Here is a 27963-nt window from a genome sequence, read left to right as displayed (position 1 = left end):
CATGCTATCCTACAACCCCTTGCTATCCAACAAATCTAAGCTAGTTTGAATGTAACACTCAAGAAACAAAAACAAAATAAAGATGTGGGTAAATTTTCATCATATATTCCTACGCTATAACTACTCATCTTTGATTTTTAATGAGGTTTCTTAATTTGCTTTGCACCAAAAAAACTACACATGTATCAGAGAATGCTTCTAATGTGTGTATACATCAGAAACACTTTGTACATTTCAAGTGTTACAGATTTAGTCAGAGTTGCCGTCCCTAGAAATCTGAGATTGATTTCTCTTGGCACTCCTTCCAGATTCTTCGCCCCTCTCATCTTCAAATGGTGAATCCTCTATTTCCCGACTCTTTTTCCTTTTCTTAGACGGGTCTTTTTTCTCGTCGATCAAGGTTATAAGAGTTCTGAGTCGTTGCAAGTTGGAATTACTACCCTGAAATTCTGAAACTACTTGGTTTCTAGAAGCATGATGAAAACGGCGACAAATTCTTGTGAAGTATATACAAAGAGCAACAATACATGCTATCCCACAAAGTAGAAAGAGACCCAGGAAACTTTTTAGGTGGAGTTGGCTCGATTCGATCTCTGTGTTATCTTGGCTGCAGCTGCTTGTTGTCAACCACTTGTCATGTATTCGCTGCAGATCCCCATTTTCAGATAGCTTCAAAATTGCAGTGGACATGTCGGGGGCTAGGGGAGAATCCCGTGGAAATGCCTATAAAAACAGATTCAAGTGAGCCAACTTCCATCACATTCATACCTCGACATAGAGTTCAGAAGTTTTGGCTAATGTATGCGCCTAAAATTTCACCTAAAAATATCTATACGTGCATTAGACAACATTCTCGACAGGCTGTCAGTTAAACTATAGACCCCTGGGAGCCTGGGACAATCGTGTATCATGCTTTTGAATTCTAAAACTCAGCTGAAAACTCAAATGTCATTTAAAGTTCAAAATTAATCCTAACATTCAACTAGTACTTGATCATCTGTTAGCCTTATATTCCAGGAAACACAACCTAATACTTGATTCACTCTGCTTAATCAAGACTGGTTATAATACTATTTCAGACATTACCATATCAGAGACTTGTGTGACTGAACTTCTCAATCCTTACCAGACTTTTACGCTAATTACGAACAGAATCCCAACTAAAAGAGCTTAGCACTTCATTTTAAGCCGATTAAATGATCGCTAAATCATCTTTTGAAAATAAATTGGCCATTACTATACATGCCAAAGCGGAAACACATGAACTTTGACATAGCACCATTCGGGGGAGCAGGGAGGGAGGATTAGGAGATACTTACAAAACCCCAGCCGCTTCTTGTGAACTCTGGACCTACAATTCTATAATCACACTGGCTGGAGAGGAAGAGCTCCACATATGCAAGTTCATCAACCAAAGCATCAATACGACCAACTCGTAGAGCTTCAGCGTATTCTTCAGGTGAAGTAAGTTCAACAAGCCTAGATTTGGATATATTCAATTCCTCTGTCAAGTACATTTGTGCAAAGGAGCCAGCCTGGTATCCTATACGTTCATTACCAGCTATCAAGGAGTCAATCCCCTTGATAGCTGATGACAATTGTTGCACTGTAAGAATTGAGGTTAAGCTCGCAGTATAACTTGAGGTGAGTATCAGAACCACAAAGAGCCATATGATTACTACCATCCGACCAAGGCAGCTAATAGTATTCTCCTCTGCAATTAAGCATATGATTAGCTACACAACTAGCTTATATAAGTAAAACTAGAAAAAAATTTAAATAAAAACAGCAGACTTACTATGAGAAAAAGTCAATGTTGAAAAACTGAACCTGAAAGTACACAAGGAGTGAGATCAGAAATTAACATCCAAATGTCCCAAGTGTGCATCCTTTTCAATGACAGACAAGATACAAGAATATCATCCTCATCAATCACAATCTCAATCCCTAACAAAGTATTTCATGCCATAAACCACAGCATGTATATTATGACCAAACCTATGCCCTGTAGAAAGTTATACTGTCTTCAACCATCCAGATCAGTCCACAGCTACGTTGTAAATATCTTAGACTATACCTCCCCTTTTTCTTAGACACGCCTTAATGAAAGCACCTAGAAAGGATTACTCTTCAAGGCCTACCTCAACTATATAGTATATAGCAATTATGACACTACAAAACCTAATGTATATAAAAGACCAATCAAACTAACATTACTAATATACCATGTATACATTGTTTATTGACTCGTTGGACTCACCATAGAATGGTTATGAACTGCCTTGTGGGAGAGCCTCTGAACTCATCGTTTATCCTGTGCTCTAAAATCCACACAACCACACCAACAGTAAGGAACGAGAGAACAATGACACCCCACATTAGCGGTGAAAATGGCTCTAGAAAAGCCCAAGCTCCTGAATTTAGCTTCTTGAAAGGCGCCACCACCACTAGGCCAGATGAAACAAATGGTTGCGTAAAATCAACTATTTTGGTCCTGCTTGTGACTATAGCAATATCACCAACTGCAGCATCAAATTTCTACAGCAACAAACATAATATTAGTTATACTTGTATGTGTCAGAATGAAAAATGAACTTTCTACATTAACAGAACATAATGACACTCACACCAGCTAATATCATATTCACTAGGTCCGTGTAGTTTGGGTTTTTATGACCATCCCCGAAGGAAACAAACTCGTATGGAACAGGATATGGTAGCAAATTGACAGCAGCTTGAAATACATCAATGCAAAACCCCTTGAACATATCATTGGTTCCAGGCACCCGAGAAACAAACTCCTTGAAACTAACCCGAAGAGGAACACCGATTTTCAATTGTGTACCACTATTTGGGAAGACCCAGCCACGAGGTGGAGTGGTAGACCCATCTGGCCAGAATACAGGGTGTAGGTGTTGATTTGCACTTGAACGATTAGGCGGTCTGCTATAGAGACTTTCTGGTAAAGTAGTAGATAAACCTGAATAATTAGACCAATAGCCAACCACCCGATATCCGGTTCCTATTACATTGATTATATCATATGCAGGGTCAACCAGAGACCTTTCTGAATTAAACTTTAATGGACCTGTCAAGCCCGTGATATTGGTCTTCAGTATACTGCTCAACAATGCTGGTCCTCCATCAAATTTGCGCATTCCTTGAAGAAAACGTTCACTGCTATTTGATGAGTGTAATTTCGTATCACTGGAAAATGAGACATTTCCACCTTGATTTAAATATGCATCAATTGCATGTGCAAGGATCGAAACTGAATCATAAGCATATAGAGCAAATGCATTCAATCCAGGAGAACCACCAGTAATGCTTTTCCACCTTGAGGCAAAGGCTCTCTTTCTATTAGAATCTCGTGTGTGAGCACGCATGACAAGGAATCCTTGCATCGAATTCATCATGTCAGAAGGAAGGGGGGAATACGAATCAAGAAGAGAAGAAAGCCAATCAGTGGATATCCAAGCATATCCATTGCCTATCATCCCCAGATAACTGGCCACGTTGAATATTATACGGCCTGAATGAGAATTTACATGCAGGATAATAACCCGAGACTCAAGCATTGCAATCTTAACGAATATGTCCATTATATCACTCCGAGTAACACTAGGGGTTGGTGGAATCGCAGCTTTATACGAGATCCTGCCAAGTTTGTCAGCAAGAGCATCATCAAGAGCTGCGATACCATTCCTTCCATAATCATCATCATCGAACACAGCAACAACCTCCCTCCACCCATAATAATCAACCAATTCAGAAATTGCCATCATCTGATAATAATCACAAATTGTGGCTCTGACAAAAAATGGAGAGTTTAAGGGTGTAAGAGTTGCATCAGTAGCTGCAAATGACAGCAAAGGAGTTTGAAGTTCTTTAGCTATCAAAGTCACCATATGAGCAACTGCAGAAGACTGAGGCCCTATGATTGCCACGACTTCTTTCGCCATCAGTTGCATTGCTGCAGAACCCAAAATTATCAGATAACACAATCAGGTGAATCTTCCTAACACATCAGTCTCCAAACAATTGAAGAAACAAACTTTCAGGGGTTGAAATACCTTGAATAAAGCCCAAAAACCCGCTGCAGACGGATTCCTTCATTATCAAATTGAGCTTGGTACCATGTAGGACACTGGAATCGGAGTTGACATCATTAACAGCTTCCTGAAGTGCAATCTTAGCAACTTTGCCAATGCTAGAGTTGAAGTTAAACAGTGCGCCAACATTGATGACAGCAGGTCTTGCTGCATCATTACCAGCGCCATTCGAAACCACATACAACAAGTAGATGAACAGAACACGAAACCGGTATATTTTCATCTTAAACAATCAGGCATTGCATAATGACCTCTTCTCCAACAATTAAGAAACCTCCAGAATCCAGAAAGCAATTTACTATTGAGACATGTAACTCAAACATCTGAAAAAATATAATAATCAAACAGCTAAGCAGATGGAACATGCAATACTAAACAAAACTTAAAAACAATCCCACATCTTAATCAAAGCAAATAATAACAAGCATAAATGTACCAGAAAGTTAACATATAAGCATATAAATTGAAAGCTTAAACAAAAATTAGAAATTTCCAAGAATAGTAAGAGTTTGTACATACTTTAGAACATCTTCTTCAACAGCATAGTAGATTAATTTCCACTAATTATGCTCAATTTTCTTCTGAAACCCAGATTTTCTCCAAAGTATTAATAAATACACATCAATTCAAATGACTAGATTCTGATTTAAAAGGGGGAAGAAAGGAAAAAGATGAAATTTTGTCAAGAAAAAAGTGGTACCCCACATCAAATTCCTAGCCCAGAAAGAGAGTACAAGCATCTAATCTAATCTTTAATAAGAGTTTTAATATAATATAGTATTAGATTTCTTGGAGCTGAAACCCAAGTGGGCAGGTAATCTAACTACTGCCCACATGAAATAAAGAACATATGACAGGAAATTTAAAAAAATTATTGAAGGACAAATTACTATATGCTTCCTCTATTGTTCTTCCTATGCTACTCTATTTCAATCTTGACTATCAAAACTCCCATCATTATACCATTTTTTTTTTTTTTTTGTGACGAGCATTTCAAAACTAGCTCTTGTTGATTGGTAAAGTCTTGGGACACTTGGACCCAAGATCGAACCTTGTATACACCGATAAAAACCGAACCCAAGACCTCTTTATATACACACTCCAAAATATCATCTGTTTTAAATTGTGATTATAAGAAAAATATATGATAACATCCGTTTCAGTTTAATTTAGTTGTCACGTTAATTAGCAAGTGAACTTAAAATACGACAATACCTATTCACGTTCAATTTAGCTGTTGCGTTACCTAGCTAATGAAGTTAAAGTGAAAATTGGTGAAAAAAAACAAATTGGTGAAAAAAACAAGTGGGTCAATGAAGTATACAAAGAAAAATTACCAATAGTAGCTAGAAGTTTCAAAGGGTGCAATCCAAATTCCAAACCCATTTTGGTCCCACAAATAATAATAATTGCATGGGGTCACAAAAAATTTAATCTTTAAAAAATGACATTGGATTTGAGAATTTTGAGAGGAATGTATAAAATGAAAAATCACAAGAAAAACAAGGAAAATTAAAAAAGAAAGAAAGAAGAATAAGGGTTGAAAGAGACAGACGAAAGAGAGGAGAGGAGGGGATGGCAGGCCCCACGTGAAGAGGGAACAACAAAAAATTAAAGCGCAGGTGTGATTTCTGGTGTACTGTGGTCTGTGGATGATGATTTTTGGTGCAGCACTGATTCATTTTTGATAGATCTATCTGCCTCATTTCTTTCTCTATCAATATTTGTTTCATTTTTTACCTCACTTGACTTAACTTGACTATGAGTCTATGACTAGTGTTGAGGTCTTGAGGACAAGGCAACAGGATGCCCGTTGTGTTTCATACAAAGTACGGAGTATTGTAATTGTGGAGAATTGAATCGGGATTAATATTTACTATACTTTATGTCTATATTAACTACCAAGCCCCATAAACAAAACAAAACAAACGTTTAATGAGTGGCAGTTTTGTAAATAAATTAACAACATATCGTAGTTTCAGGGTCGTTTATTAGGCGGTCGAAATGACATTATTGTGATAAAATTAATTATTAATAGCCTCATATTTAATGAAAAGTGTTGAATAATTTACGAAGTTGAGCTAGTAACTAAAGTTTAATAACTTTTGTAAAGGATAAGATAGAATGTTCATAGTTGTTACTTGTTAGCTTGTCATTCTATTACTAATGGTTGGCTAATTCTTATTGTTGGTTGTTAGTGTTGCATATAATATCAATTTTTCTAATTAGTTATTGTGAAAGTGTGACATTTGGGGTTTTTTTTTCCTAACAAAAGCTTTGACTTCTCTTTAAGAAAAGAATCCCTTGCCAAAAAGGCAAAAACCTATTTCCTTGCTTCTCCGTTCAAGAGTATGTGCTTCATTTGTTCTTTGCTCTAATTTAGTCACAACTTTTTAACTTTACACTATTCATAATAAGTACATTTTTTTTTTGGGCTCTAATTTAGTCACAATGTTATAACTTTGCACCATTATGAAAATGGATGTTCTGTAAAATTGTTAGATTAGTAATATACCTTCAAACTTCACCTTATTTTGTATTATTTTTATTAAATACTAACACATGGTAAACATAAATTAGCAATACGATGAAAAGGTTTTAAATGTTGCAAATTAAATAAACTAATAAGTAGATTTGTATAACTAGTTCTTCAATGTTCATTTTGAGACATTCTGAAATCTCGACCCAAAATTCCCAACAATAAGTTAAACATCATATGGATATACCTAAGTGTGGACTAGGAAAAGTTGGAGATAAATGGCTCTACCAATTAAAGAATGTGCATAAGCAAGTCAAAAAGATTTTAATAAACTCTATGCCAAGAGTTCAAAAAGATTTATAGAGAGCAATCCAAGAGCTACTCAAAAGCCCTTGTTGTAGGGGATAGAATTGGTTCTCAAAATCATGAGTTTCTCTCTTCTTTCGAGAGAAATTTGTAGATCACTACTGTGTGTGAATATAACCTAAAACCAAAAATTTTAAATCAGATTCCAAAAAAGTCTGACTCCTATCTTTGACTCTAGATAGGAGTCACACTCAAATGGACCTTGGTTTTGGACCAACTCAAGTCCATAAGGAAGGTTCGCATTCCCTAACGAACATGGACTCAAAATCCACCCTATCGAACTAGAATTTGATCTGAACTCCGATTTTAGGATCAGATTAATTTTTGGATTGGACTTGGATCCGATTGTTAATATTGACAGACCTTAATCCAATCAAAAGAGTTTTCTCCCCAATTTGTTCATCCCGCTCTTACTTGTTCAGAAACTGAACCTACGTAAACCACAACTTTTCTATTCACCTCTTTCTCTCTCCTCTCTCTATAAACCCTTCAATTTTCACTGCAGCCTCAAATCATGGCTCTGGTATGCTTATGATTTCTTCTTCTTCTTCCTTGCTCTATTGTAGTTCACCATGCTCATACTAATTCCTAATCAATTAAATTTGTTATTTAATTTGATTAGGAATTAGTACTTTAACTAATTTGCTGTTTTTGGGATCCCCATTTGGATCTATGCTTGCTGATATTAGTGCTTTACTTGCTAATAATGTTGAAATTTTCTCAATTTTAATTACTGGGTTTTGCTGCTAATTTATGTTTTCTTATGAATTTTTAATTTGGGTAGTGATTGTTGATGTATGGGAAGCTTTTGGAATTAGATGATGACAAAAATGGGGTTTACGTGTAATGCTTCTAATATGATAATCTTGAAATTATACATTAATTTATTTTGCTAATTGAATACAGTTATTTGATTGCTCTAATTTGAATGTTAATTTGGTTGCTTCCAAACAAAACATGCTTAATATTTGAGTTGCTATTTCTTTTCGTGATTTAGTTTCAACTTTCAAGTATGCAATTGGCTTATAATTTCCATATTATACTATTCTTAGTTAGTCCATGATATTATGTAGTTTTCACTCACTTTCTTAAGATATTAGCTTTACCAAGTGTCCTAGTGATGTTACTATCAATACTTTTATCCTTGTAAGCTTTACGTTTTTATGATTTAATATCAGTGGCTTCATTTTTATCCACCATTTGCCGACTTCGAATGTCTTTTCAAATACTCAGTGACTTCAAAATAGTGTAGATAAGAGTTTAGTTATATTGATTTAAGACTATTTTATTCTTTTATTGGCATAACATTACAAGGAAGATTAGTGGACAATGGTCTTTTTCTAGAACAAGTCGCTAGCTTCTGGGCCAGTTCCACTAATAGCCTATTGTCTTAATTATATTCAAGGGCACTGTGGTAGCTTTGATGTTGTTTATGATAGGAATGATAACCTTCTTGCTTCTGATCAACAAGGGCTTTTACTCTGTATTAAATCTGTCCACATTTCCAGTATACACGAATGGGGCTACTTGTTTTATATCATGCAAAATTTGCATAGGCTTCATCCTGTAATGTTGTGGTTTCAATGATTATTACCGAACATTCTTTATCTGGAAGCTCTTCCTATTTCAAGATCCATCCTAGTGCTGATTTCTGTCTGTTTACCTCCTTTACATGCTCCATCTACCGAAAGCTTAGCCATTTGTTGACCCTCAATTGACATCCTCAGATTCTGAAGGAGATTTTTTTAGCTGTATTTCCCATTTGTTTTTTTCAGTTAAAGCTTCTCCATCTCTTCTTCCATATCTCAGATTGTTCCAAAATTCTGAGACCTGAATGGTTGATCCTTTGAATACTAATTCATTTCTGCAGATTAATGTGCTCCACAAAATGGAAATGTATTCCACAAGCCAATATTTGTCTTTACCATCTTGCTTCTTAAAGTGTCGCATGTATATTCTTTTTTTTTAAAAAAAATCATCCAGAGATGCTTTTTAACAGTCTCTGATTGCTATAGTAAAACCTTCCGCAATACCTCACAGTCCCTGGATAAGTGAGCTTGAGTTTCTCTGTCCTTAGAGTGCTGATACTACTGCCTACATCTATCTTTTCTGCTCTTTTAAATAATTTGATTTTAGTCACTTCACTTTAACCTTTTTTCAACTTCGAACTTTTTTTGTATCAACTAGAGTCAAAGTAGTGAACAATACTCACCTGATTGCTAGCTCAGACCATTGATTCTTGGTTGTTCATTTAAGTTTATCTTTCTTATGACAAAGGTTTGTTTTTTCTCAGGTCTTGCATGCGGGGAACACAAATAAAAATGCCTACAAGGCTCTCATCGCTGCAGAATATAGTGGCGTGAAAGTTGAGTTGGTCAAAGATTTTGAGATGGGTGTTTCCAACAAAACACCCGAGTTTCTTGAAATGAACCCCATTGGGAAGGTAACCTTTTTACCATGCAGAATTTTGCTTTCATTTCTCTTAAAACCTTTCCTGATCTTAGAAATACTTATTGTCATTCGTTAGGTTCCAGTCTTGCAAACTCCTGATGGCCCTATTTTTGAAAGCAATGCCATTGCAAGATATGGTAAGGTGAATGTTGCCTCTCTCTAGTTAGGGTCTTGGACTTATTTGCATGTACTTATTTCTTATTACTTTAATCTATATCTTGCAGTTACACGGTTGAAGGTTGATTGTCCACTCTATGGCTCCTCACTGATTGATTATGTAAGATTATTTGTGGCATGATGAATGTTTCTGTGATGCTTATGCCAAATGCGCTTATGGTGCTGCTTCAGTGCTTTGCATGGTTAATTGAAGTTATCTTCTCTTATAGTTTGAGTTTTGTCTTCTGCTTGTCAGGGCCACATTGAGCAGTGGATTGATTTTGCATCTCTAGAGATTGATGCTAATATATTGCGTTGGTTCGTTCCAAGGCTGGGATTTTCTGTATATCTTCCTCCGGTTAGTTGAGAATTTGCTTCCTCTCTCTCTCTCTCTCTCTCTCTCTCTCTCTCTCTCTCTCTCAATGTATGTGCTGTTTTAGCCTGTTAGCTGATTGCGTTGTTCTGTTATATTGAAGGCTGAGGAAGCTGCCATTTCTGGAGTCAAGAGGGGCTTGGAAGCCTTGAACACACATCTTGCTTCTAATACCTACCTGGTTGGACACAATGTGACATTGGCTGATATAGTCATGACATGCAACTTGGTTCTTGGTTTTAGTCGGATTATGACTAAGAGATTTACCTCTGAATTTCCTCATGTTGAAAGATATTTTTGGACTATGGTTAATCAACCAAATTTCAAGAAGGTTCTTGGTGAAATTAAACAAACAGAATCTGTTCCACCAGTTGCAAAGAAACCTTCTCAGCCTGTCAAGCCCAAGGAAGAACCAAAGAAAGAGGTCAAGAAAGAATCGACCAAGCCCAAAGAAGCTCATACACCTGTAGAGGAGGAAGAGGCTCCCAAACCAAAGCCAAAGAATCCTCTTGATCTTCTGCCTCCTAGTAAGATGATACTGGATGAGTGGAAAAGGCTCTACTCTAACACCAAAACCAATTTCCGTGAAGTTGCAATTAAAGGTACTGTGTCGTTCTCTGTTAAATGTTTTTTTTTTTTTTTGGAAACGCTTTTATAGATAGAGGTATTACTATAGGGATTTGTAAACCAAAAAAAAAAGGGCACTTCTTTGCTTTATTATCTCTCTTCATTGTTACTGTCTTCTTTATAAATCCATCAACTATCTGTTCTTGTTTGCCTATAAACAATCCCCCCCCCCCTCCCCTTTGCTTTATTATCTCTCTTCATTGTCATTGTCTTCTTTACAAATCCATCAACTATCTGTTGTTTGCCTATAACAAACCCCCCCCCCCCCCCCCGGCGCAAAGTTCTATGATTAGTTCATGACCAACACTCTTTTTTGAGCTGTAAAACAATAGGATAAAATTTGTTAGCTCTACCCTCTTCACAGTTAACACTACCTTCTTTTCTTTGTTTAGTTGGCTGGTTTAATAAGCTTGAGTGGGATGTTTAATACCTGTGGTTGTAGTTCTCATGTCTGAAGTCTAAACTGTTTACCTGAACTCTTACTTTGAGCAAGTCCTGCCGCCCATTGGTTTTAAAATCATAATTGGTTCCATGATGCTGTGAATTAGAATAAAAGTTGTGAATCATAAATCTTTATTGCATATGGAAAACACATTTGGGGGCGTTTGGTATGGGGTCTTCAGTAAAGGGTAAGGGAATGAACTAGCTTGATTCCCTTAGTTGTTTGTTAGGTCATTTTCTGCATTCCTTTCCCCCTCTTGTGTTCTCCACTTCCCTCCACCGTGATTCCCCACCCCCACCTCCTCCCTGTTAATTTCATTCCCTTTTCTAAGCCACCCATGCAACACCGCACAACCACACCCATGGACACTACCACCAGCAATAACCACCGCAACTGTTCAACAACTACTGCCACCGCCACCTTCATCACCAACGCTAGTACCACCACCCCCACCATCATCACCAACGCTAGTACCACCATCCTTAACAAATCAAACCGCACCCAACCACCTAATACCACTTTCATCACCTCGTGACCAATCCCCTTAAACCACCCAAAGCCAACCTCACCCTCCCTGAAACCACGCCCCACCCTCACAAAACCACACCACCTTCCACCAAAAAGCAACCAACAACCAACCAGAAACCCACAACCCTGAAAAATTGAAATAAAAGAAGAGGTTAAAAATGTGTAACTACCTTTTCTTATCTTCAAATATGGCTTTTAAAGGTCAAATTCCACTGAAAACACTAGATCTAGAGTTTCATATTCGAATTTGACAGTTAAAACCTTGAATTAGAGCTTCAATGGTGGCGATGAAACAAAAAGAGATGGGGCTGCAGTGGCAGCAAGAAGGGGGCAGCAAGGAATGGCGGCGATGGCAGGGAGGCAGCCACAAAAGGAGGTGGCAGCGTATGAATGACAGATAACGTCGTGGTGCAATAGTGAGAGGATGAAGTGAATGACCAAATATTACCCAAACAACAATTTAAATCAAAGGGTTTTGCTTTCCATTCTCTCTTACCCTTTCTTGATCCCGTTCCGTTTACCCCCTGCTCTTTCTTGATTGGTAAAACAAGGTTTTGAACCCATCTGCTATCCTAAACCACCTGATCTACAGAGGTCCTTCCGTATAAGGCTACTGTTAGACTGAAAACTATGTAGATCTAGCCTTTTGCAATTTGCATGTCTGATAAATATATAGCTCTTTTTAATAAATTTTTTGGCTGTTGTCGATTCTTTTTGGCGTCCAACTGTCACTCTCTCATTTCTTGCTCTGCTGTTAGCATTTTTTTGTTGTCATCATAATCTGCTCTTCTTTTACCGCCTAATCGCCTATGTACATATCAATTAATGTTCACGTCTAGACTCCATAGCAGACGTCGTTCTTGTTTTGTGAAGAGTTAGGTTGTGGATAGGCAATTGCCATATTCAGCTTTTCATGCTGTATCTTCTGAATGTTTAAACTTGTAGACTTGTAGTAGCAGATGAGTTTGTCCAGTGCAATAAATATCATATGGGTGATTAAATTTGTGTCATTAGATCTCCTTTTTGTATGAGGTAAACCTGTTACATCTAAGGATTTCAGTATGTGGGCTTATGCTCAATGGTTGCCCACCAAAAGAGACATGTTTTAACTCTCATAGAAGTATCAGATATACAATCTGTATAAAGAGCATAACATCTTAACCCACCACTGGTGAAGCCACTTTTGATTTTGTTGAAGTACGGTGAATCTTAGAATAAAAATGTCAATTCATGAATGTTCTTGTCAAGAAGTTGAAGACTTGAAGTTCTATATCTTATTTGTTTCTCAGAAGAGGTGTGAAGTATGCATGGATTAATGCAATCTAACTTAAAAATCTCTTTATTTTTTTTTATTTGCAGGATTTTGGGATATGTATGATCCAGAGGGCTACTCTTTATGGTTTTGTGACTATAAGTACAATGAGGAAAATACTGTCTCATTCGTGACCATGAACAAGGTTGGTGGATTCTTACAAAGAATGGATCTTGCTAGGAAGTATGCATTTGGCAAGATGTTGGTGATTGGATCAGAACCCCCATTCAAGGTCAAGGGTTTGTGGCTCTTCCGTGGACAAGAGATCCCTCAATTTGTGCTTGATGAATGTTATGACATGGAACTTTATGAGTGGAAAAAGGTGGACATCAACGATGAGGCTCAAAAGGAGCGTGTCAGTCAAATGATTGAAGATTATGAGCCTTTTGAGGGAGAAGCTTTACTAGATGCCAAATGCTTCAAGTAATGGGTGTTTTATGGCTAGGGAGGTTATGTAGTTTGGTGGTTTGGTGATGCATACACATATATCTGCTACCTCACCCTTTCAACTTTAGAATTTGGAGGAATTAATGATTTCCAAATATGCCTAGAGTTGTGCTTTTAGACGTTTTCACAGGAGTCATCTGGTTGACAATACTGGCTTTTAGACGGTTTTGCAGGGTCAGGAACTTAGTCACCAGGTTAACAATACTATTCTTTTACTGCTTGCTTTTCTAGGTAACCCCGAGGAAAATTTGATATGATAAACGTAATAGTGTGTGACTTGCAGTATAACATGTTATGCTTATTATTTTACCTGAGAATGGTGGCAAATTGGGCATTGGAGATGCCATGTTCCAAGGACTGTAGTTGATGTATACATTGAGTGCAGGGTATCATCGTACAAATTCAGCATCTACAATAATGATATCATTAATATTTAACGAATCTTCAAAGTAACTTGACAAAATGTTATCATTATCATTAGAGAATATCACTAAATGACCAAGTGAAAACTAATTCTTTTTTAAACGTAGTATGGAGTAAGTGATTTAAGACACATTGATTATAAGCAAGTTTGAAAAATAGTTCTAAAGTAAATAATGTACAATGAAAAATAGTGAAAATAGTTTCGTGTTTGGGCCACCGTGTAATGTTTGAGAACTGAGATATAATAATAATAATAATAATAATAATAATAATAATAATAATAAAATTCCAAAGTCAATATTTTTTTGTTACGTTTGAATTTTTTTTTTTTTCAAAAAGATTAATGGTTAAAGTGTGCAAATAAAAAGAAACAAAGGAGTTTTCTTTAGGAAAATTTGCAAATTGCAACCATTTAAAGTTTGTATTTTGTAAATTCATCGGTTTACATGTAGAAAAATCTTCATTTAAGGTTTTAGGGGTCATTTAATCCTTAGGGTCCCGAAGTGAGCTCTGAATTAGCAAAAAAATAACGTAAGTGTCTCATTTTTACAATTTTTCACAAATCGAAACATTTTTATTACGCAAAACGAGGCACTTGCGTTATTTTTTTTGCTAATTCCGAGCTCAATTCGGGTCCTTATGGGATAAAATAACCCCTAAAACCTTAATAGAAGATTTTTCGACTTGTAAACTGATGAAAAAGTTGAATCTGGCTGCAGTTTACAATTTATACGAACTTTTGGGCTGCAATTTGCAATTTTTTTTTAAAATGGCTGCAATTTGCAAAATACGAAGTTTAAATGAATGCAATTTGCAAATTTTTCTTTTCTTTATATCTAAGAAAATCAACTACTTCATTAGGAGTAAAATTCATATAAGACAAATTACACTGATTTCATGATTAAATTATTGTCATTTGATTAGTAAATTTAAGAACTAGGTAATAAAATAATAATGGAGCAATACTCTAGTTTGTTTAATAACAAAAAAAACTAGTTTTTTTGCCCGGGCGATGCCCCGGGGTCATTCTTTGTAAATAAAAATAATATAACAAAATAAAGTAAAATAAATTGGTGGTTTAATAAAAAAAAAATATATCATTTGTTAATTTTTGTAAATATAATTGAACATCATAATTCATTATTTAATATGCAGTAGCGTAAATGTTATATCAAATCAGTTTGTTTTATTTGTTAAAGGAAATTTTATTTCAGCTATATATCATAAAAAATTTCTTAAAAGTAACATATTTCGTGGTTAAAAGAAAAAACCTTAATTTAAAATTTGGGTTACATATTTTAAATTCTTAACTATAACCTATATGAATTAAGGTTGAGTAACTAAAAGAAATGAAATTAATTTTATAATCATATTGTTGTTAAAATATACACATATAAGTGGGCAATTTTAATTTTAGAATTTATGAACATGAATAACTCTTTTTAATACAACTTTATTGTCAAAAGATTTGTTGTTGGAGTGGTGGTTAAAATATAGATTTAATGAAGATGAAATTATGGGTTCAAATATTAATACTAACAAATTATAATTTTTTGGGTGGAAACATTGGTGATTAGTAATAGTAGCTGACATGGCAACACGTGGCGAGATTTAACAACATGTGGCAAGATAACAATGCTTGTCATTGAGTTTTAATATATATATATTGATATATTGATATATTGATTGATACCTATAATATCAAATGAAGTTATAATTTGTCAAAAAAAATGAAGTTATAATTTATATTTATTTTATATACTAAAATGAAGCATGAATTAACAAACTAATTTCAAATGAAATAATTATTTAAATACCTTTATACACAAATAGTTATATTCTTTTAGACATCGTTCATATCGAATTATCGATAGGAAAAAGAAAAAAAAAAGGGGGTTGGTGGAAGCGGGAAACAACGAAGACCGGGTGAAGTCGTTTTCCCGCTGAGAGAAAAGAATTAACTGTCAACTTACTCCGACTATCCCTTCTTACAGCTGTCTTTTTTACACCTACACGTGTCCGCCTCACACCCGTCGATCTTCTCTTTCACATTAACGGCCAATAACCGACCTAACCAAACATTTTTCTTTTTCCTTTTTTTTTTTAATTCAATAAGATCCAACGGCCAGGGACGCTAGATGTGGACCCCACACATCCTCCCCACTGTCAACGGCTACTCAACCAATCCCATTTCGACGCGTGTCATGCCTCAACCACGTCTCCTACCTCTTCCTTTTTGTCTCTGGCCTGGTTTTTTTCTCTCTCTACTTTCTCTCTCCTATTTTTGTGGCCGACCTCTCGCCTTTTCTCTCTCCTCTTCTGCTTCTCTATTTTCGATTTTCCATTTTTTTTTAATTTTATTTTTTGGGATTGTTCTTCCCTTTTTAATTTTGATTTTTGTTGAATTGATTGATTTATTTATAATCATTTCTTCTAACTACCTATGATTTTCTAGGGTTTCCTTTCGATTCTATCCTTTTCCCCCTTTTTTTAAGGGGAAATTTAACTTTTCATTGTTTTTTTTGATGTTTTGTGTTGAGTTTGATCATCAATTTCGGATTTGGAGGCTGGATTTGGTGGATTAATTTCCAATTTTGGAAACTTTGATTAGGTTTTGTGATCTATTGTTACTGATTGATTGATTCTGGGTTTGAGATTTGATTGTTGGAGTTAAGAGTTGAGTGATCATAGTTTAATTTTTGGTGGAAATTGATAAATTGCGGGGTTGATTTTTGTATGAAAGAGGAAAGGGTGAATTTATGTTCGAGAGAAGAGATCATGGCAGCAGGTGCTGAATTTTCACCAACATTTACAATTATAGAAACTAGTTATAATAAAGAAAACAAAATTAAGGATGATGAGTGTTTGGATGATCTCAAGCAAACTACCAATGCTAAGCCTCCTAGGCACATCTCTGTTGTGCGCCATTCCATGAGCTCTATCACTCTTTCCCCGCCCGCCGCCCTCGAGACGGTATAATTCTTACTTTCTTTGTTATGTGCTTAGTATCATCTTATTTAATTAAGCATTTGTTGTGTATAATATGCTTTGCTGCTGAATTTTATGCTTATAATGATTATGTTGGTTACTACTGCTTAAGATGCCTTTGTTTGTATGATTGAATGGATGATGTTGAACACGGAGCGATGAAATGGAAACAAGATTATACTAAATGTGGAATTTGTTACTCGATACCCATGTTCCTGTATTTGAACACATGATGTTGAACACAAAGCAATGAAATGGAGATGAGAATATACTATATGTGAAATTTAGTTATTGGAGAATAGGATGAATTTTTTCGATGGTGATGAGTTCATAATTGAGTTACTTCTGTTATTAAAAAGAAGAAATACAATAGAGTTGTAGGAGACCTAGGAGTAACATATTGTGAATCGATTTTGAAGATGAATGGTTCTTTTGTTTTGGATAATAATGAATAAAATTAAAATCGGTTGTAAAGCCATTTCCAGCTTCTATTGATTGGGAAGTGTGAAACACTTTTTCAATTTTAGATAAGGGTCTGGATGGAGCAACCTTTGATTATTAAAGGAGTTATTAGTATGGCTGCATTAATTGGACCCACTAAGCCACCTTCAAACAGTTTGTTTCTTTCCTTCCTTGAGGCATTTAGGTAATATTGATGTAAATTTTGTAGTTTATGACACTTTATAACAACGTTTACAGTTGTTTGGATTAGAAGAAAGGATAGGGTATCGTGATTTGAACTAGGGAAAAGGAGGGAATTAAATAGGACTGAGCGTTTTCATTATTCTTTATTGAACAAAATTGTTATATAATCGGGTAAAGTTAGAAGGAAATGGACCTGGAGTTAGAACAGTACCACCCAAAATTCGCCTTTGTTTGGTAGGAATTAAGTCTGAGGAACTCTTTTTAATAACAGCACTTGCAAAATTGAGTAGTGGCTTTTCCCCATCTCTTCATACAATCTGCGTCATCTGATAGGCTCAAAAGGACTTGGGGGTTTCATTGTGACCAGTTGGCTGTTGTTTATGATCTGAGAATGAGAACAGCATCAAGAAGCAATTACTCCATTTTAGAAAGTCATTTAATTGGTTAACAAGTTTAGAATCTTGATAGTCTATCTCCACTTGTAATGACCGGAGTTTGCTGCTAGAACTGATTTATATTTGATTTAGGATGTATGTAGTTCTTTATTGCTTTATCTTAAAAATGCTATATAGTTGCATCACCTTGCAAAGGCATTTGTGCCTAAAAGCTCAGACCTGAATAATATATTGAAAGACAAGCTTCTTTTTATTTTATTTAATTAGTGGAGGAGATACAGGGGGTAGGGTAATAGATGATTTGGGTTTGTTTAGAGATGAAAACATAAGGTGTGCCAAAGTGGGAAATATATAAACATTTTTAGCTTGAAACTAAGATTTCTGGAAGTTTTTTTTTCGTTATAATCTTATAGAACTGCTAACATGAACTCTATATATTTGTTGCAAATCAACATTTAATTTCTTGCATTTCTGTTTATAGGACTCGGATGATGGGTCTGTTTGCAGTAAAACACCTTCCGATGAAAAACCTGGGTTCCTCCCTGTATATCGCTCTGGAAGCTGTGCTGAAATAGGGCCAAAGCAATACATGGAAGATGAGCATGTTTGTATTGATAATCTCCGCGAACATCTAGGTGCATCTGATGATTTTCCTTGTCCTGCAGCATTCTATGGGGTTAGTTGCTTTTTCAAAGCTGTAAAATTGTTAGATTTAGCATAACAAATTGTTATCAGGTTTAGAAAAAGAGAGGGTGGGTGGGAAGGCTTGGGATGACTTTACGAACCTGTATTTCAGGTGAAAGTGGGTTTGTTGACATCGTATGAAGTCACTTGCTGTCTGTTCCTGGTGCAGCACCTCATGTAAGAATGTGGTTCAAATTTTTGGGAGCCACCTGCTATTGGTTGCAAATGCAGCTCCTGCTGATGAAAAATGAATCAAAATTTGTTTCATAGTCAATTATGTAGGTCTCTTTTCGTAAAGTAATTGTTCTGAAGGAAAATCTATGACCTTTTTTCATGTTCTTTGAGAAAGTTTCCTTGTTGCCCATCTCAGAGTTTCGATGCATCAATAGATAAATTTTTACAATACCACTTTGAATTTTTTGCTAGAATTTGTACTCCTGAAATTTGCTGTCCATGTTGAACTTTCATTGTGACACATGTTGTAGTCTTATCAATCGAGTTTTAAACCATTACTACTCATGAAATGTGTCAGACTTGCCAGAAGTATTTTAACCCTTCTACTTCTTGGATCTGTGCCTTATTGCCTTGGGTGTGTGCACGTAAGAACCCAATTTAAGAGACCCATGCCTTTTCGAAGTCCTTACTCCGGGGACAAATGATAAATTCAAGTATTTGAACTTTTGGAGATCTTTGTTTAAATTTAGTCCTGTTGGAGCTTGGCTTGTTCTCATTTATACAACTATCATCTTGCTATGGTATATGTTGCTGTGTTAGTGGGATTTTAGAAGTAAATCTACTCTTAAATATTATGAATCTGATAATATTTTCCTATATGAATAGGTATTTGATGGTCATGGTGGAACAGATGCAGCTTCCTTTGTTTGTAGCAACCTTCTCAAGTATATAATTGATGATCCACAGTTTTCAGTTTCTGTAGAGAAGGCTGTTAAGAGTGCCTTCATTAAAGCTGATTATGCATTTGCTGATTCTAGTGCTCTTGACATTTCTTCTGGCACCACCGCTCTGACTGCCCTAATTTTCGGAAGGTAAGCTACATTTATGTTCTGGTATGGGGAATTGCGTATTAAATTCACTTTTATCATTCTGATAATTTATGATTGTAGAAAAAGCGGCACAAGTACTTGGTTTGTTACTTTCTATAATATGCCTGCCTTTGTGAAACTGATTTATTGTATTTATTTCTTTGTGAAGGACGATGCTAATCGCTAATGCTGGTGATTGTCGTGCTGTGTTGGGAAAACGAGGTAGGGCAGTTGAGCTATCTAAAGACCACAAACCAAATTGCTCATCAGAAAGACTTAGGATTGAGAGACTTGGCGGTGTAGTATATGATGGCTACCTCAATGGCCAGTTATCTGTAGCGCGTGCTCTTGGAGATTGGCATATGAAGGGCACGAAAGGTTCCTCTTTCCCCTTAAGTGCAGAGCCTGAATTGCAGGAACTGGTCTTGACTGAAGATGATGAATTCCTTCTATTGGCCTGTGATGGCCTTTGGGATGTGATGAGCAGCCAGTGTGCTGTAACAATTGCTCGGAGAGAACTCATGCTTCATAATGATCCTGAAAGGTGTTCTAGAGAACTTGTCAGAGAGGCACTCAAGCGCAACACGTGTGACAATTTAACTGTTGTGGTTATTTGTTTTTCGGCAGATCCTCCTTCTAGAATTGAGATACCTCCCACTAGACGGAGAAGTATATCAGCTGAAGGGCTGAATCTATTGAAGGGTGTATTGGATGGTGTCTCTTGAGTTTTTGGGTAGAAATTGTGAAATCTTTACACAAAGAATGGAGGCTGCTTTTTATTTGAAGCAATTATAAACTGTGAAATGGATTTAGGCCTGTCTATTAAGAAGCAGCTGCAAAGAACTAAGGATATGCAGCTATACAAGCTGACGGAGGGCTGTTGAGGCAGGGCAGAGTGCTTGGAATCTGGGAATGTTGTAGATGGGCCTATTATGAGGATGAATTGTGTTTCAATTCATTTAGAATCATAGTTATGTAGGATGTAATTATTCGGCGATCATTTTTTTGTGCACCAGGAAATAGCAGCAGAGTTTATTTATGTTGTACACCCAGGATAATTGTTTAGTGCTTGTAGTTGAATAGAAACATTATTTCTTTTGCCCCCATTAATGTACGCAGTAGCTGGATTGGGGGGTATATTACTTGTTTACTACTCTCTTTGTACGAAAATTGCTGTTACATTCTCGCTCAACCCATTGAAATTAAGAATATAACATGATTTTCAGATTGACATTTGATTCAAAAATAAAAACCAAACTCCCAAAAAAAAAGAAAGAAAATATTTAATAACTTTATATTGTGTCTAAATTAAGCAATTACAGTTATACACTTATACTCCTTTTTTTTTTTTTTTTTTAGGCTAGATATGAAATTGCGTGGAGTTTTAAGTGGTTTAATAAAATTAGCAACTTTTGTGTGTGGTTGGCCACACCGTGTAGCCAGTTAAAACATGAGTATCCCCTGACCAGGTAACCCCTAGTCAGTCGAGTTACCCCTGATCGAGTGACCCCTAACCGAGTAACCCTTGACCAAAAGTAACCCCAACCATTCTTTCAAAAAAAAAAATGTGGTTGGCCATACAGTGTCATTTCTCATATTGTGTGGTTAATTATTACGATATGCGAAAAATTAGTTTTCTCATTCAATCAATTCCTGTGTAATATTTATCTTGAAGCCAAATTTAAATTGAATAATTATCAATGACTTATCATACCTACGTACATAAGTGAGACGATTAGCAATAAACTACGGGTCAAATCGGTTTGATTTGAATTCATGACGGGTCATATTGGGTTCGGGTTGAGTTCAAGTCAGGTCAAATTGGTGTTGATAGATTTGTCTTGATTCTTAGTCTTCAATTGCGTAATTTTTGTAACGCATAGCTTGAAATATTTTACCGAACACGTCCCAATGACCTCATAGGCTAATATTGTGGCTAACCCATAGTTAAAAACCTTACATCTTAATTAAATTTCTAACCGACCCCTTAATTAACACTCCAGACTCCCCCATCACTACACGTGTAAACCATCATAGAAAACTTAACTCCCTTTGGGTTCAATTTTTAAAGTTGAGTCATAATAAATTATCGTGTCCACGCGAGTTGAAATTTGAATCGGATTTGTTATAACGAATTGAACGGGGCCTAAGGACTTGTTCTCTTCACCTGAAACAAGGAGGTCTTGTCTGATTTTCAGAAGGCGTGATCTGAATTTGTATAGCTGATCTGATTTAATAATTTGACTAAATTTTGACCGCATTTTAACACTAATTTATAAAGAAAAACATTATCGATCAAAATGGAACTTGTTAAATTCATTTCATTATGAGCTTTTCAAATGTGTAATTTTCATAATTTTTTGTAATACACAATTACCATATTTAGCAATAAGTAAATGATAATCGCTTTCTAAAAAAAAAATGATAATTAAAATTTTTAATCTCAATTTATTAAGGAATTTTAAAGAGAACATATCCTAAATCCCCCAAAATTGTGTTTCAAAAAAAAAAAAAAAAAAAAAAGATCCTCCAAAAATATTGTTCCAAAAGTGAGTCACTCGTCATTTCCCTCCCTCCCTCCCTTTAACATACGTAGTACATGTTATAATACAAAAGGAAACACATTACACAATTCACCCCATTAACTCCTCCATTCATCAGTGATTTCTCTCGATTCTGGAATGGCGAATGTGATTCAGGACGATGAGATAATGAATTGAAATTGACTAATTGAGCTTGTTAAGAGTTGATTTGTCTGGATTAATATGTTTGATTGATTTTATAGTTTCAGGTACTTTTGGTGCACCTGATTCAGCATGATGGTGTTTCCAGATGCACAATTTTCGGTGACGAGGAGATTTTGGAGGTTAAAAGACAGTGACGAATCTAACATTTTATATAAGTGGGTTAAAATTAAGTCAAAATTAAATAAATTGTATTATAGTTAATTATAAATTAACAAATTACATGAAACTACGGACGTGTTCGGCAAAATATAGCTGTGAAAGTAGCTGTCAACTGTGAAGGTAGCTGTCAGTTGTGTAGGTAGCTTTTAGCTATCAACAAGCTGTTAGCTGTGAAGATAGATAATTTAGGTATGAGTGTTCGGTAAAGTAGTGGTTGGCTAGCTATTATATTTAAAAATCAATATTTTATATTTAATACTATAGATTAAATTTTTAACAGATACCTCAAAAGCTATCTCTAATTTCAAAAGCTAATATTTCTAACTTTTCGTAAAAGTTACCTTCACCACTAAAAGCTACCCTAACTACTACTTTGCCAAACACTTACATTTTGTGTTAAGTAGTGATTTGACCAAGTCAAACCACTAAAAGCTACTCAAACGCTAGCGCCGAACACGCCCTACGTATATATTATTTACACATGCAATTATGGTTATGGCTATTAATAGATTTATCATAAATTTATATCACTCTTTTCATTTTATATAATTCTATATTAAATAACTTATTACTCCTCTGTTCTTTGTTACTTGACCTGTTTCTTTTATCACCCTTGTCAATGCAAAACTTTAACGATCAATAACTTTAATTTTCCACAAGTATAAATTATAAAAGTTACATATTATGATAGTATTTATTAAGACGAATTTAAAAATATCCAACATGAATATATTTTTCCTTACATATTATTCACAAAAGATGGTCAAAGGAGGAGTGATGAATAATGTAAAAGTCAAAGCGGGTCAAGTAAAAAAAAATGGAGAAAGTATATCTTATCATTCAAATATTTGTAACAAGAATTTTTTTACAAAATAAGTGGGGTCAATTGACCCCATTACATTAAACATAGATTTGCCCTTGTTCGAAGAACAAAGTCCTAAAATATGCTGTCAATTTGGATGCATCTGCTGGTGGTATGACATTGTCTACCTTTCGTTGGACTGCGCAAGCTCTGGATGGCAACTCCCTACCGCTCATGAAATTCAACCCGGAACATGATGATTTCCGTGTGTTTGTCAGTCATTTAGGCTCAATTACCTTCTACTTTAAGCTTGTCTAGACTCTAGAACTGTGATGAAATTCCTATGTTTTTCCGAAACTCATGGTTTTGTGATTATCTTAGTTTTGCTTGATATGAATGCTCGCTCTTTTGTAAACACTTATGGTTTTTATGGATTTTGTTCCGGAACAATTTTATAAACACTTTAATCGTATATGATTACCTCTATGTGTGCCTCTATGGTTTTGTTCTGTTTCAATTTTTTCGTGAGCTGTGAGCATTTCAATAGTGATGGCCGAATATTCTGTTATTTGCTGACATGTCTGAGACTGAGAATATACAAGGGTGGGATTAGGGGTTTGGTGATGTCAGGGGAGCATAAAGCTTAGTAACAGTGTGGCAGTTCACAAACGTCTTTGACGATGAATTTGTTACAAATGCCTAATGTTGGGCAGTGGTAGTGTGCTATTGGGAATATAAGGAAGTCATGATATTGATATGTGTTCATATGTTTGATCTCTCAAATTTTTACATTGTTTGCTTACCTTGATACTCATAGACTTAGTCTATGTGAGCGCCCACATAGACAACCACGTAGAGATTAACAACTCATCCCTTACCAAAAATCTAAGAGAATTGTTGGGAGGGAAAATTTTAGGAGGTTTAGCGCCAAAGTGGTGAGCAAAAATTTTCACAGTAACTTTCAGCTAAATTATTTGACGCTCATTCTTCATGAAAAATTATTAGAATTTGCAATTAATTATAATCATGTTATAGAATTTATTGCCAAACAATGTATATTCAGGCAAGAGCATTACCGATCTCGCCAACTTTCAAGCATCAATAGAGATAATATATATGAAAAGGCATTGACAACTTCAATTACGAATTTGCTTATTTTCAAGCATCAGTTTAAGTAACTGATAAGCTTCTATTGCTAATCCAACTTTAGATTAGCTTATTTTACATGTAATAAGGTCTACTTGAGTTGAAAAGTTTCATACGATATATAATTAATGAAATGAAGTTTAAAATGTAATGGCAATTGATTTAGAAAAATAGTAATAGTAACATGTAAATGTAAATTGTAATGCCTATTGCACCTGGGTCGACAAATGATGATTAACTAAATTAGGATTAATCATCTGTTAAAATGGATATAAAATTGTGATTGTGTTCACAAAAACAAAAAAATAACAATTGTGGCTTAGTTTGTACGGAGTATCAGATTAATTATTTTAGTATCAATATGAGTATTGTTGGCATCATTTTTCATATTTTAGTATCATACTATCATCTCAGTAATTTACAAATGAAACGAAGCTAGCTAGACATGGCGATCGATTATTTGGGTGAGCCCTTAAAAATTACTAATTACAAATAAACAATTACTAAAAATTACAACAAAAAAAGTGGCTACTGCTTCACTGCTTCTTCTTCTTTGCAAGTTCGATTCTCACCTTCAATGGCAGGCTTTCGCCTTGCGATGTTAGTTCATGTCGTTCTTACTATCCACTTCTTTGTCGTCTTTCAGTAAAATTAGTGAGAGAAATTTCAATCGAATTCATCTGAAGTAGAAGAAGGTTAATAATGGTGGGAATGTTGTCGTTCCCATAAAATTCAAACTTCAAATAAAATTCCAAAATGTATCAAACTGAAATTTACAAAACCTTTAAGGTGGGGCCAAAAGTTTTAGCCAATAGAAATTGAGCAAATCACTTGTCTATGTGGGATACCCATAGACTAAGTCTATGTGTACCCTTTCCGCTTACCTAAGCCATTACACGGAGTAATTTACATAGGAGAAATCAATAATTGGTTTTTCTTGTGGAGTTCAATGCCTGAGACAAGCCTGAGACAAGAAGATCTGTTATGTTCCCAAAGTTTTGTAGATCTTTGTTAAATCAATGATTACCTCTAACAGTGTATTTCCTGCTAACAATTGCATATTATGCTTTCTTTGCACCTTTTGTTGCCAAGGTTGTATTTTATGAGTATTTGGCTATTGGTGGTGTTTGGGTCCAATTAACTTCAATTGGGCCAGTCCATAAATGTGTTAATTACAAAAGCCCAAAGCAAGTTTCAACTCTCCATTTAAGTGCAAAGTCAGTCAAAGATCCAGTTAATGTGACAAGCTCATTTGATTTGAAGCTCATTTATCTATTGGGTAAGGTATAAAAACCTTCACTCGTCTCTCTCTTCATTCATTCACATTAAGCTTCAAGCAATTAATTCTCTTGCATAGCTTTCTCTCTCTAGAAACATTGTATTGACTTCGGCATCGGAGGGGTCTTCCTCGACACAACCCTCAAGGCCAGTTTACGTGTGTTTGCCCAGTCATAACTTTACATGTGTATTTCAGTGAATTATTGTGCTGCAAACTCTTTTGCATCCCATTAATGTCCTTTTTAAACTATACAATCATTGCTACAGGGCATTATGACTTATGAGTATGTTGTTGCTATGCGGACTCTGTAATCCCCCGTATTTTTAAATATATTATTAATGAAATTATATTTTATTCATAATACTTATTTGTATTTTTTCGGATTTAATTTCAAAAGTTTCAAATTATTTTTGGGTTTGATGAACGATTTTATTACAAAGAACTTTTTATGAACCTTTCTTCAATAATTTATGTCCAATAAACAAACCAAACCCACTTTACTTTCTTAATTGACCCATTAATTTTATGAGGCCCAATCTTAAAACTAACCCTACACCACTCTCTCTCCTATAAATACCCCATACATCTCCAAAATTTTCCCACACAAAAGGTTAGTCTTATTTTCTTTCTCTTTTGTTTTATTAATTTGTGTAATTATAATTATTGAGTATGGGTTTTGATTTTATTGTTTGAAATTAATTTAATTAGTATCAAATTGTATTTTGATGATTAAACTTTATAATTTCAAATTTTATAAATGTTATAATTTTCAGATTTTGTAAATTTAATAACCTAGGGTTTTTAATTATTGAAAATCATGATTTTAGGGTTTTTATGAACAATTGATTTAGGGCTTTTATAGTAATGATGTTTTGAAATTTTGGTAATTATAACTACTAATTAGTTTAACTTAATTCCAGATTATTTTGAACACGTAAATTCGTGTTTTAATGTTTAGATTTCGGTTCGTTAATATTAATCCCGTTTTAATCCCGATCAGGTTCTGAACTCATCAGATTTTGACAAAAAAGTAGTGTTTTCCATGTGGAAACGATGTTTTAAGAAAGACTCACTACCTATGGTAGTGAGCACCACCCTCTCGTGGCCAAATTCTGCCTCTAAATATGATTTTCGGGCAGTTTTTCATTTTTAACGAAGTTTTTTTTTATGCTTAAAATTTCATCCTTGAGTTTGATTAATAAAATTAATTATTTTTAAAGTTAATTAAGCATATAAATATGTTTTTTTTATTTTAATAAGTTTTTCATCATATTATATTGTTGGAAATTACTTGGGTTAGTAATATTAATTGTTGGTTGTTTTCTAGGAAGTGATTATTCCCTAGGAGAATTTTAAGTGATTAAAAGTGGCCCAAAGGATTGTTTGTACGAGGTACGTACATGTCTACTTCGTTATAAGTAGTATCATGTTAGGTACCAAAAGGAAAGAACTTAGTTTCATGATTAGGGAACACTTGGATGGAAATTGTTTGGTTACACATTGATTTAATTCATGTGCTTATGTTTATGAAACATGTTTTGGTGAATTGATTATATTTGTATGGAATTATGGATGCAAACATATTGAATTATATTGGATAAAATGTTTGTATGGAATGTTGATACAAGCATAATTTTATTGGATTGGTTTGTTAACCACATTTGGATTATTAAAGGATTGGAATTGAATGGTTTAAGTGGAATGAATTTATTAATTATTCCACAAGGTTATTATTTATTTATTTATTACTCAATCATGACTTGTTAGTATGTTGAGTAAAGGTGGTTTATTAAGCCGAAATGGCTAGGTGGGTTGACTATGTTCAACAATTTTGGATAATTTGGAAGTTTAATGGAATTAAAGGTCAATTTGTGATGTGATCACCATTGTCCTAAATAAGATTAAAAATGAATTGATGTATGATTGTTATGTATGGTCTTCTTGATTGAGTCGGCTATTAATTAAAATTGTAATCACGTAAAGTGAAACATGGATGAGCAATAAAACTCTGGAAAGCGTGCACTTCTAGAGTATTGACAATTATGGGTTGGAGTACACGGTGGTAGCCCGTGGCTTTTCGAGGCTTGTTTGATCAATATGTCCTCTTCTCTTTTGGTATTTACATTTTATTTTATAATGAAAGTTAGATGAGATCCTAGACTAACTTTGTGAGAATGGAGTCGCGCCCATTCTTGCATCGCGCTAAACTTAAATGGTCATTTGGGACCAAAATGATTTGGTGGATTAGACAACCTGGTTTATTGCTTACTCCAAATTTAATTAATTGGATTAAATATATAGAGTCAAGTGTTTGGATTTGTTTAGTGAGTATGTTGAGTCAATTGAATTGTCTAAGTGT

The 27963-nt window shown here is 34.9% G+C and overlaps 3 protein-coding genes across 3 annotated transcripts; 2 read left to right on the top strand and 1 right to left on the bottom strand.

The window, feature by feature from the left end:
- Nucleotides 1–94: 94 nt before the first annotated feature.
- Nucleotides 95–5103, bottom strand: LOC145591023 (glutamate receptor 3.3-like). The gene is made up of 7 exons (XM_081647411.1): nt 4632–5103; nt 4074–4435; nt 2628–3973; nt 2261–2538; nt 1799–1830; nt 1320–1714; nt 95–723 (listed from the first exon to the last, which is right to left on the bottom strand). Exons 2-7 carry the CDS (start codon nt 4333–4335, stop codon nt 250–252), a joined length of 2787 nt encoding a protein of 928 aa, XP_081503537.1. The 5' UTR covers nt 4336–4435; nt 4632–5103; the 3' UTR covers nt 95–249.
- A 2224-nt stretch (nt 5104–7327) lies between these two features.
- LOC145592511 (elongation factor 1-gamma 2-like) lies at nt 7328–13694 on the top strand. The gene is made up of 7 exons (XM_081648994.1): nt 7328–7480; nt 9251–9400; nt 9485–9545; nt 9633–9685; nt 9821–9922; nt 10041–10539; nt 12894–13694. The coding sequence occupies exons 1-7, from the start codon at nt 7472–7474 to the stop codon at nt 13271–13273; spliced, it is 1254 nt and encodes a 417-aa protein (XP_081505120.1). The 5' UTR covers nt 7328–7471; the 3' UTR covers nt 13274–13694.
- Nucleotides 13695–15992: 2298 nt separating this feature from the next.
- On the top strand, nt 15993–20657 carry LOC145592512 (putative protein phosphatase 2C 27). Its single transcript, XM_081648995.1, has 4 exons — nt 15993–16689; nt 18226–18420; nt 19269–19474; nt 19641–20657. The coding sequence occupies exons 1-4, from the start codon at nt 16453–16455 to the stop codon at nt 20194–20196; spliced, it is 1194 nt and encodes a 397-aa protein (XP_081505121.1). The 5' UTR covers nt 15993–16452; the 3' UTR covers nt 20197–20657.
- The last annotated feature ends 7306 nt before the right edge of the window (nt 20658–27963 follow it).

This window comes from Chenopodium album, chromosome 18, assembly GCF_948465745.1.
Source record: "Chenopodium album chromosome 18, dcCheAlbu1.1, whole genome shotgun sequence".
In the NCBI taxonomy this organism is placed as follows: Eukaryota; Viridiplantae; Streptophyta; class Magnoliopsida; order Caryophyllales; family Amaranthaceae; genus Chenopodium; species Chenopodium album.
Note: the sequence above shows the minus strand (reverse complement) of the source record. Positions and strands in the feature narration are given on the sequence as shown.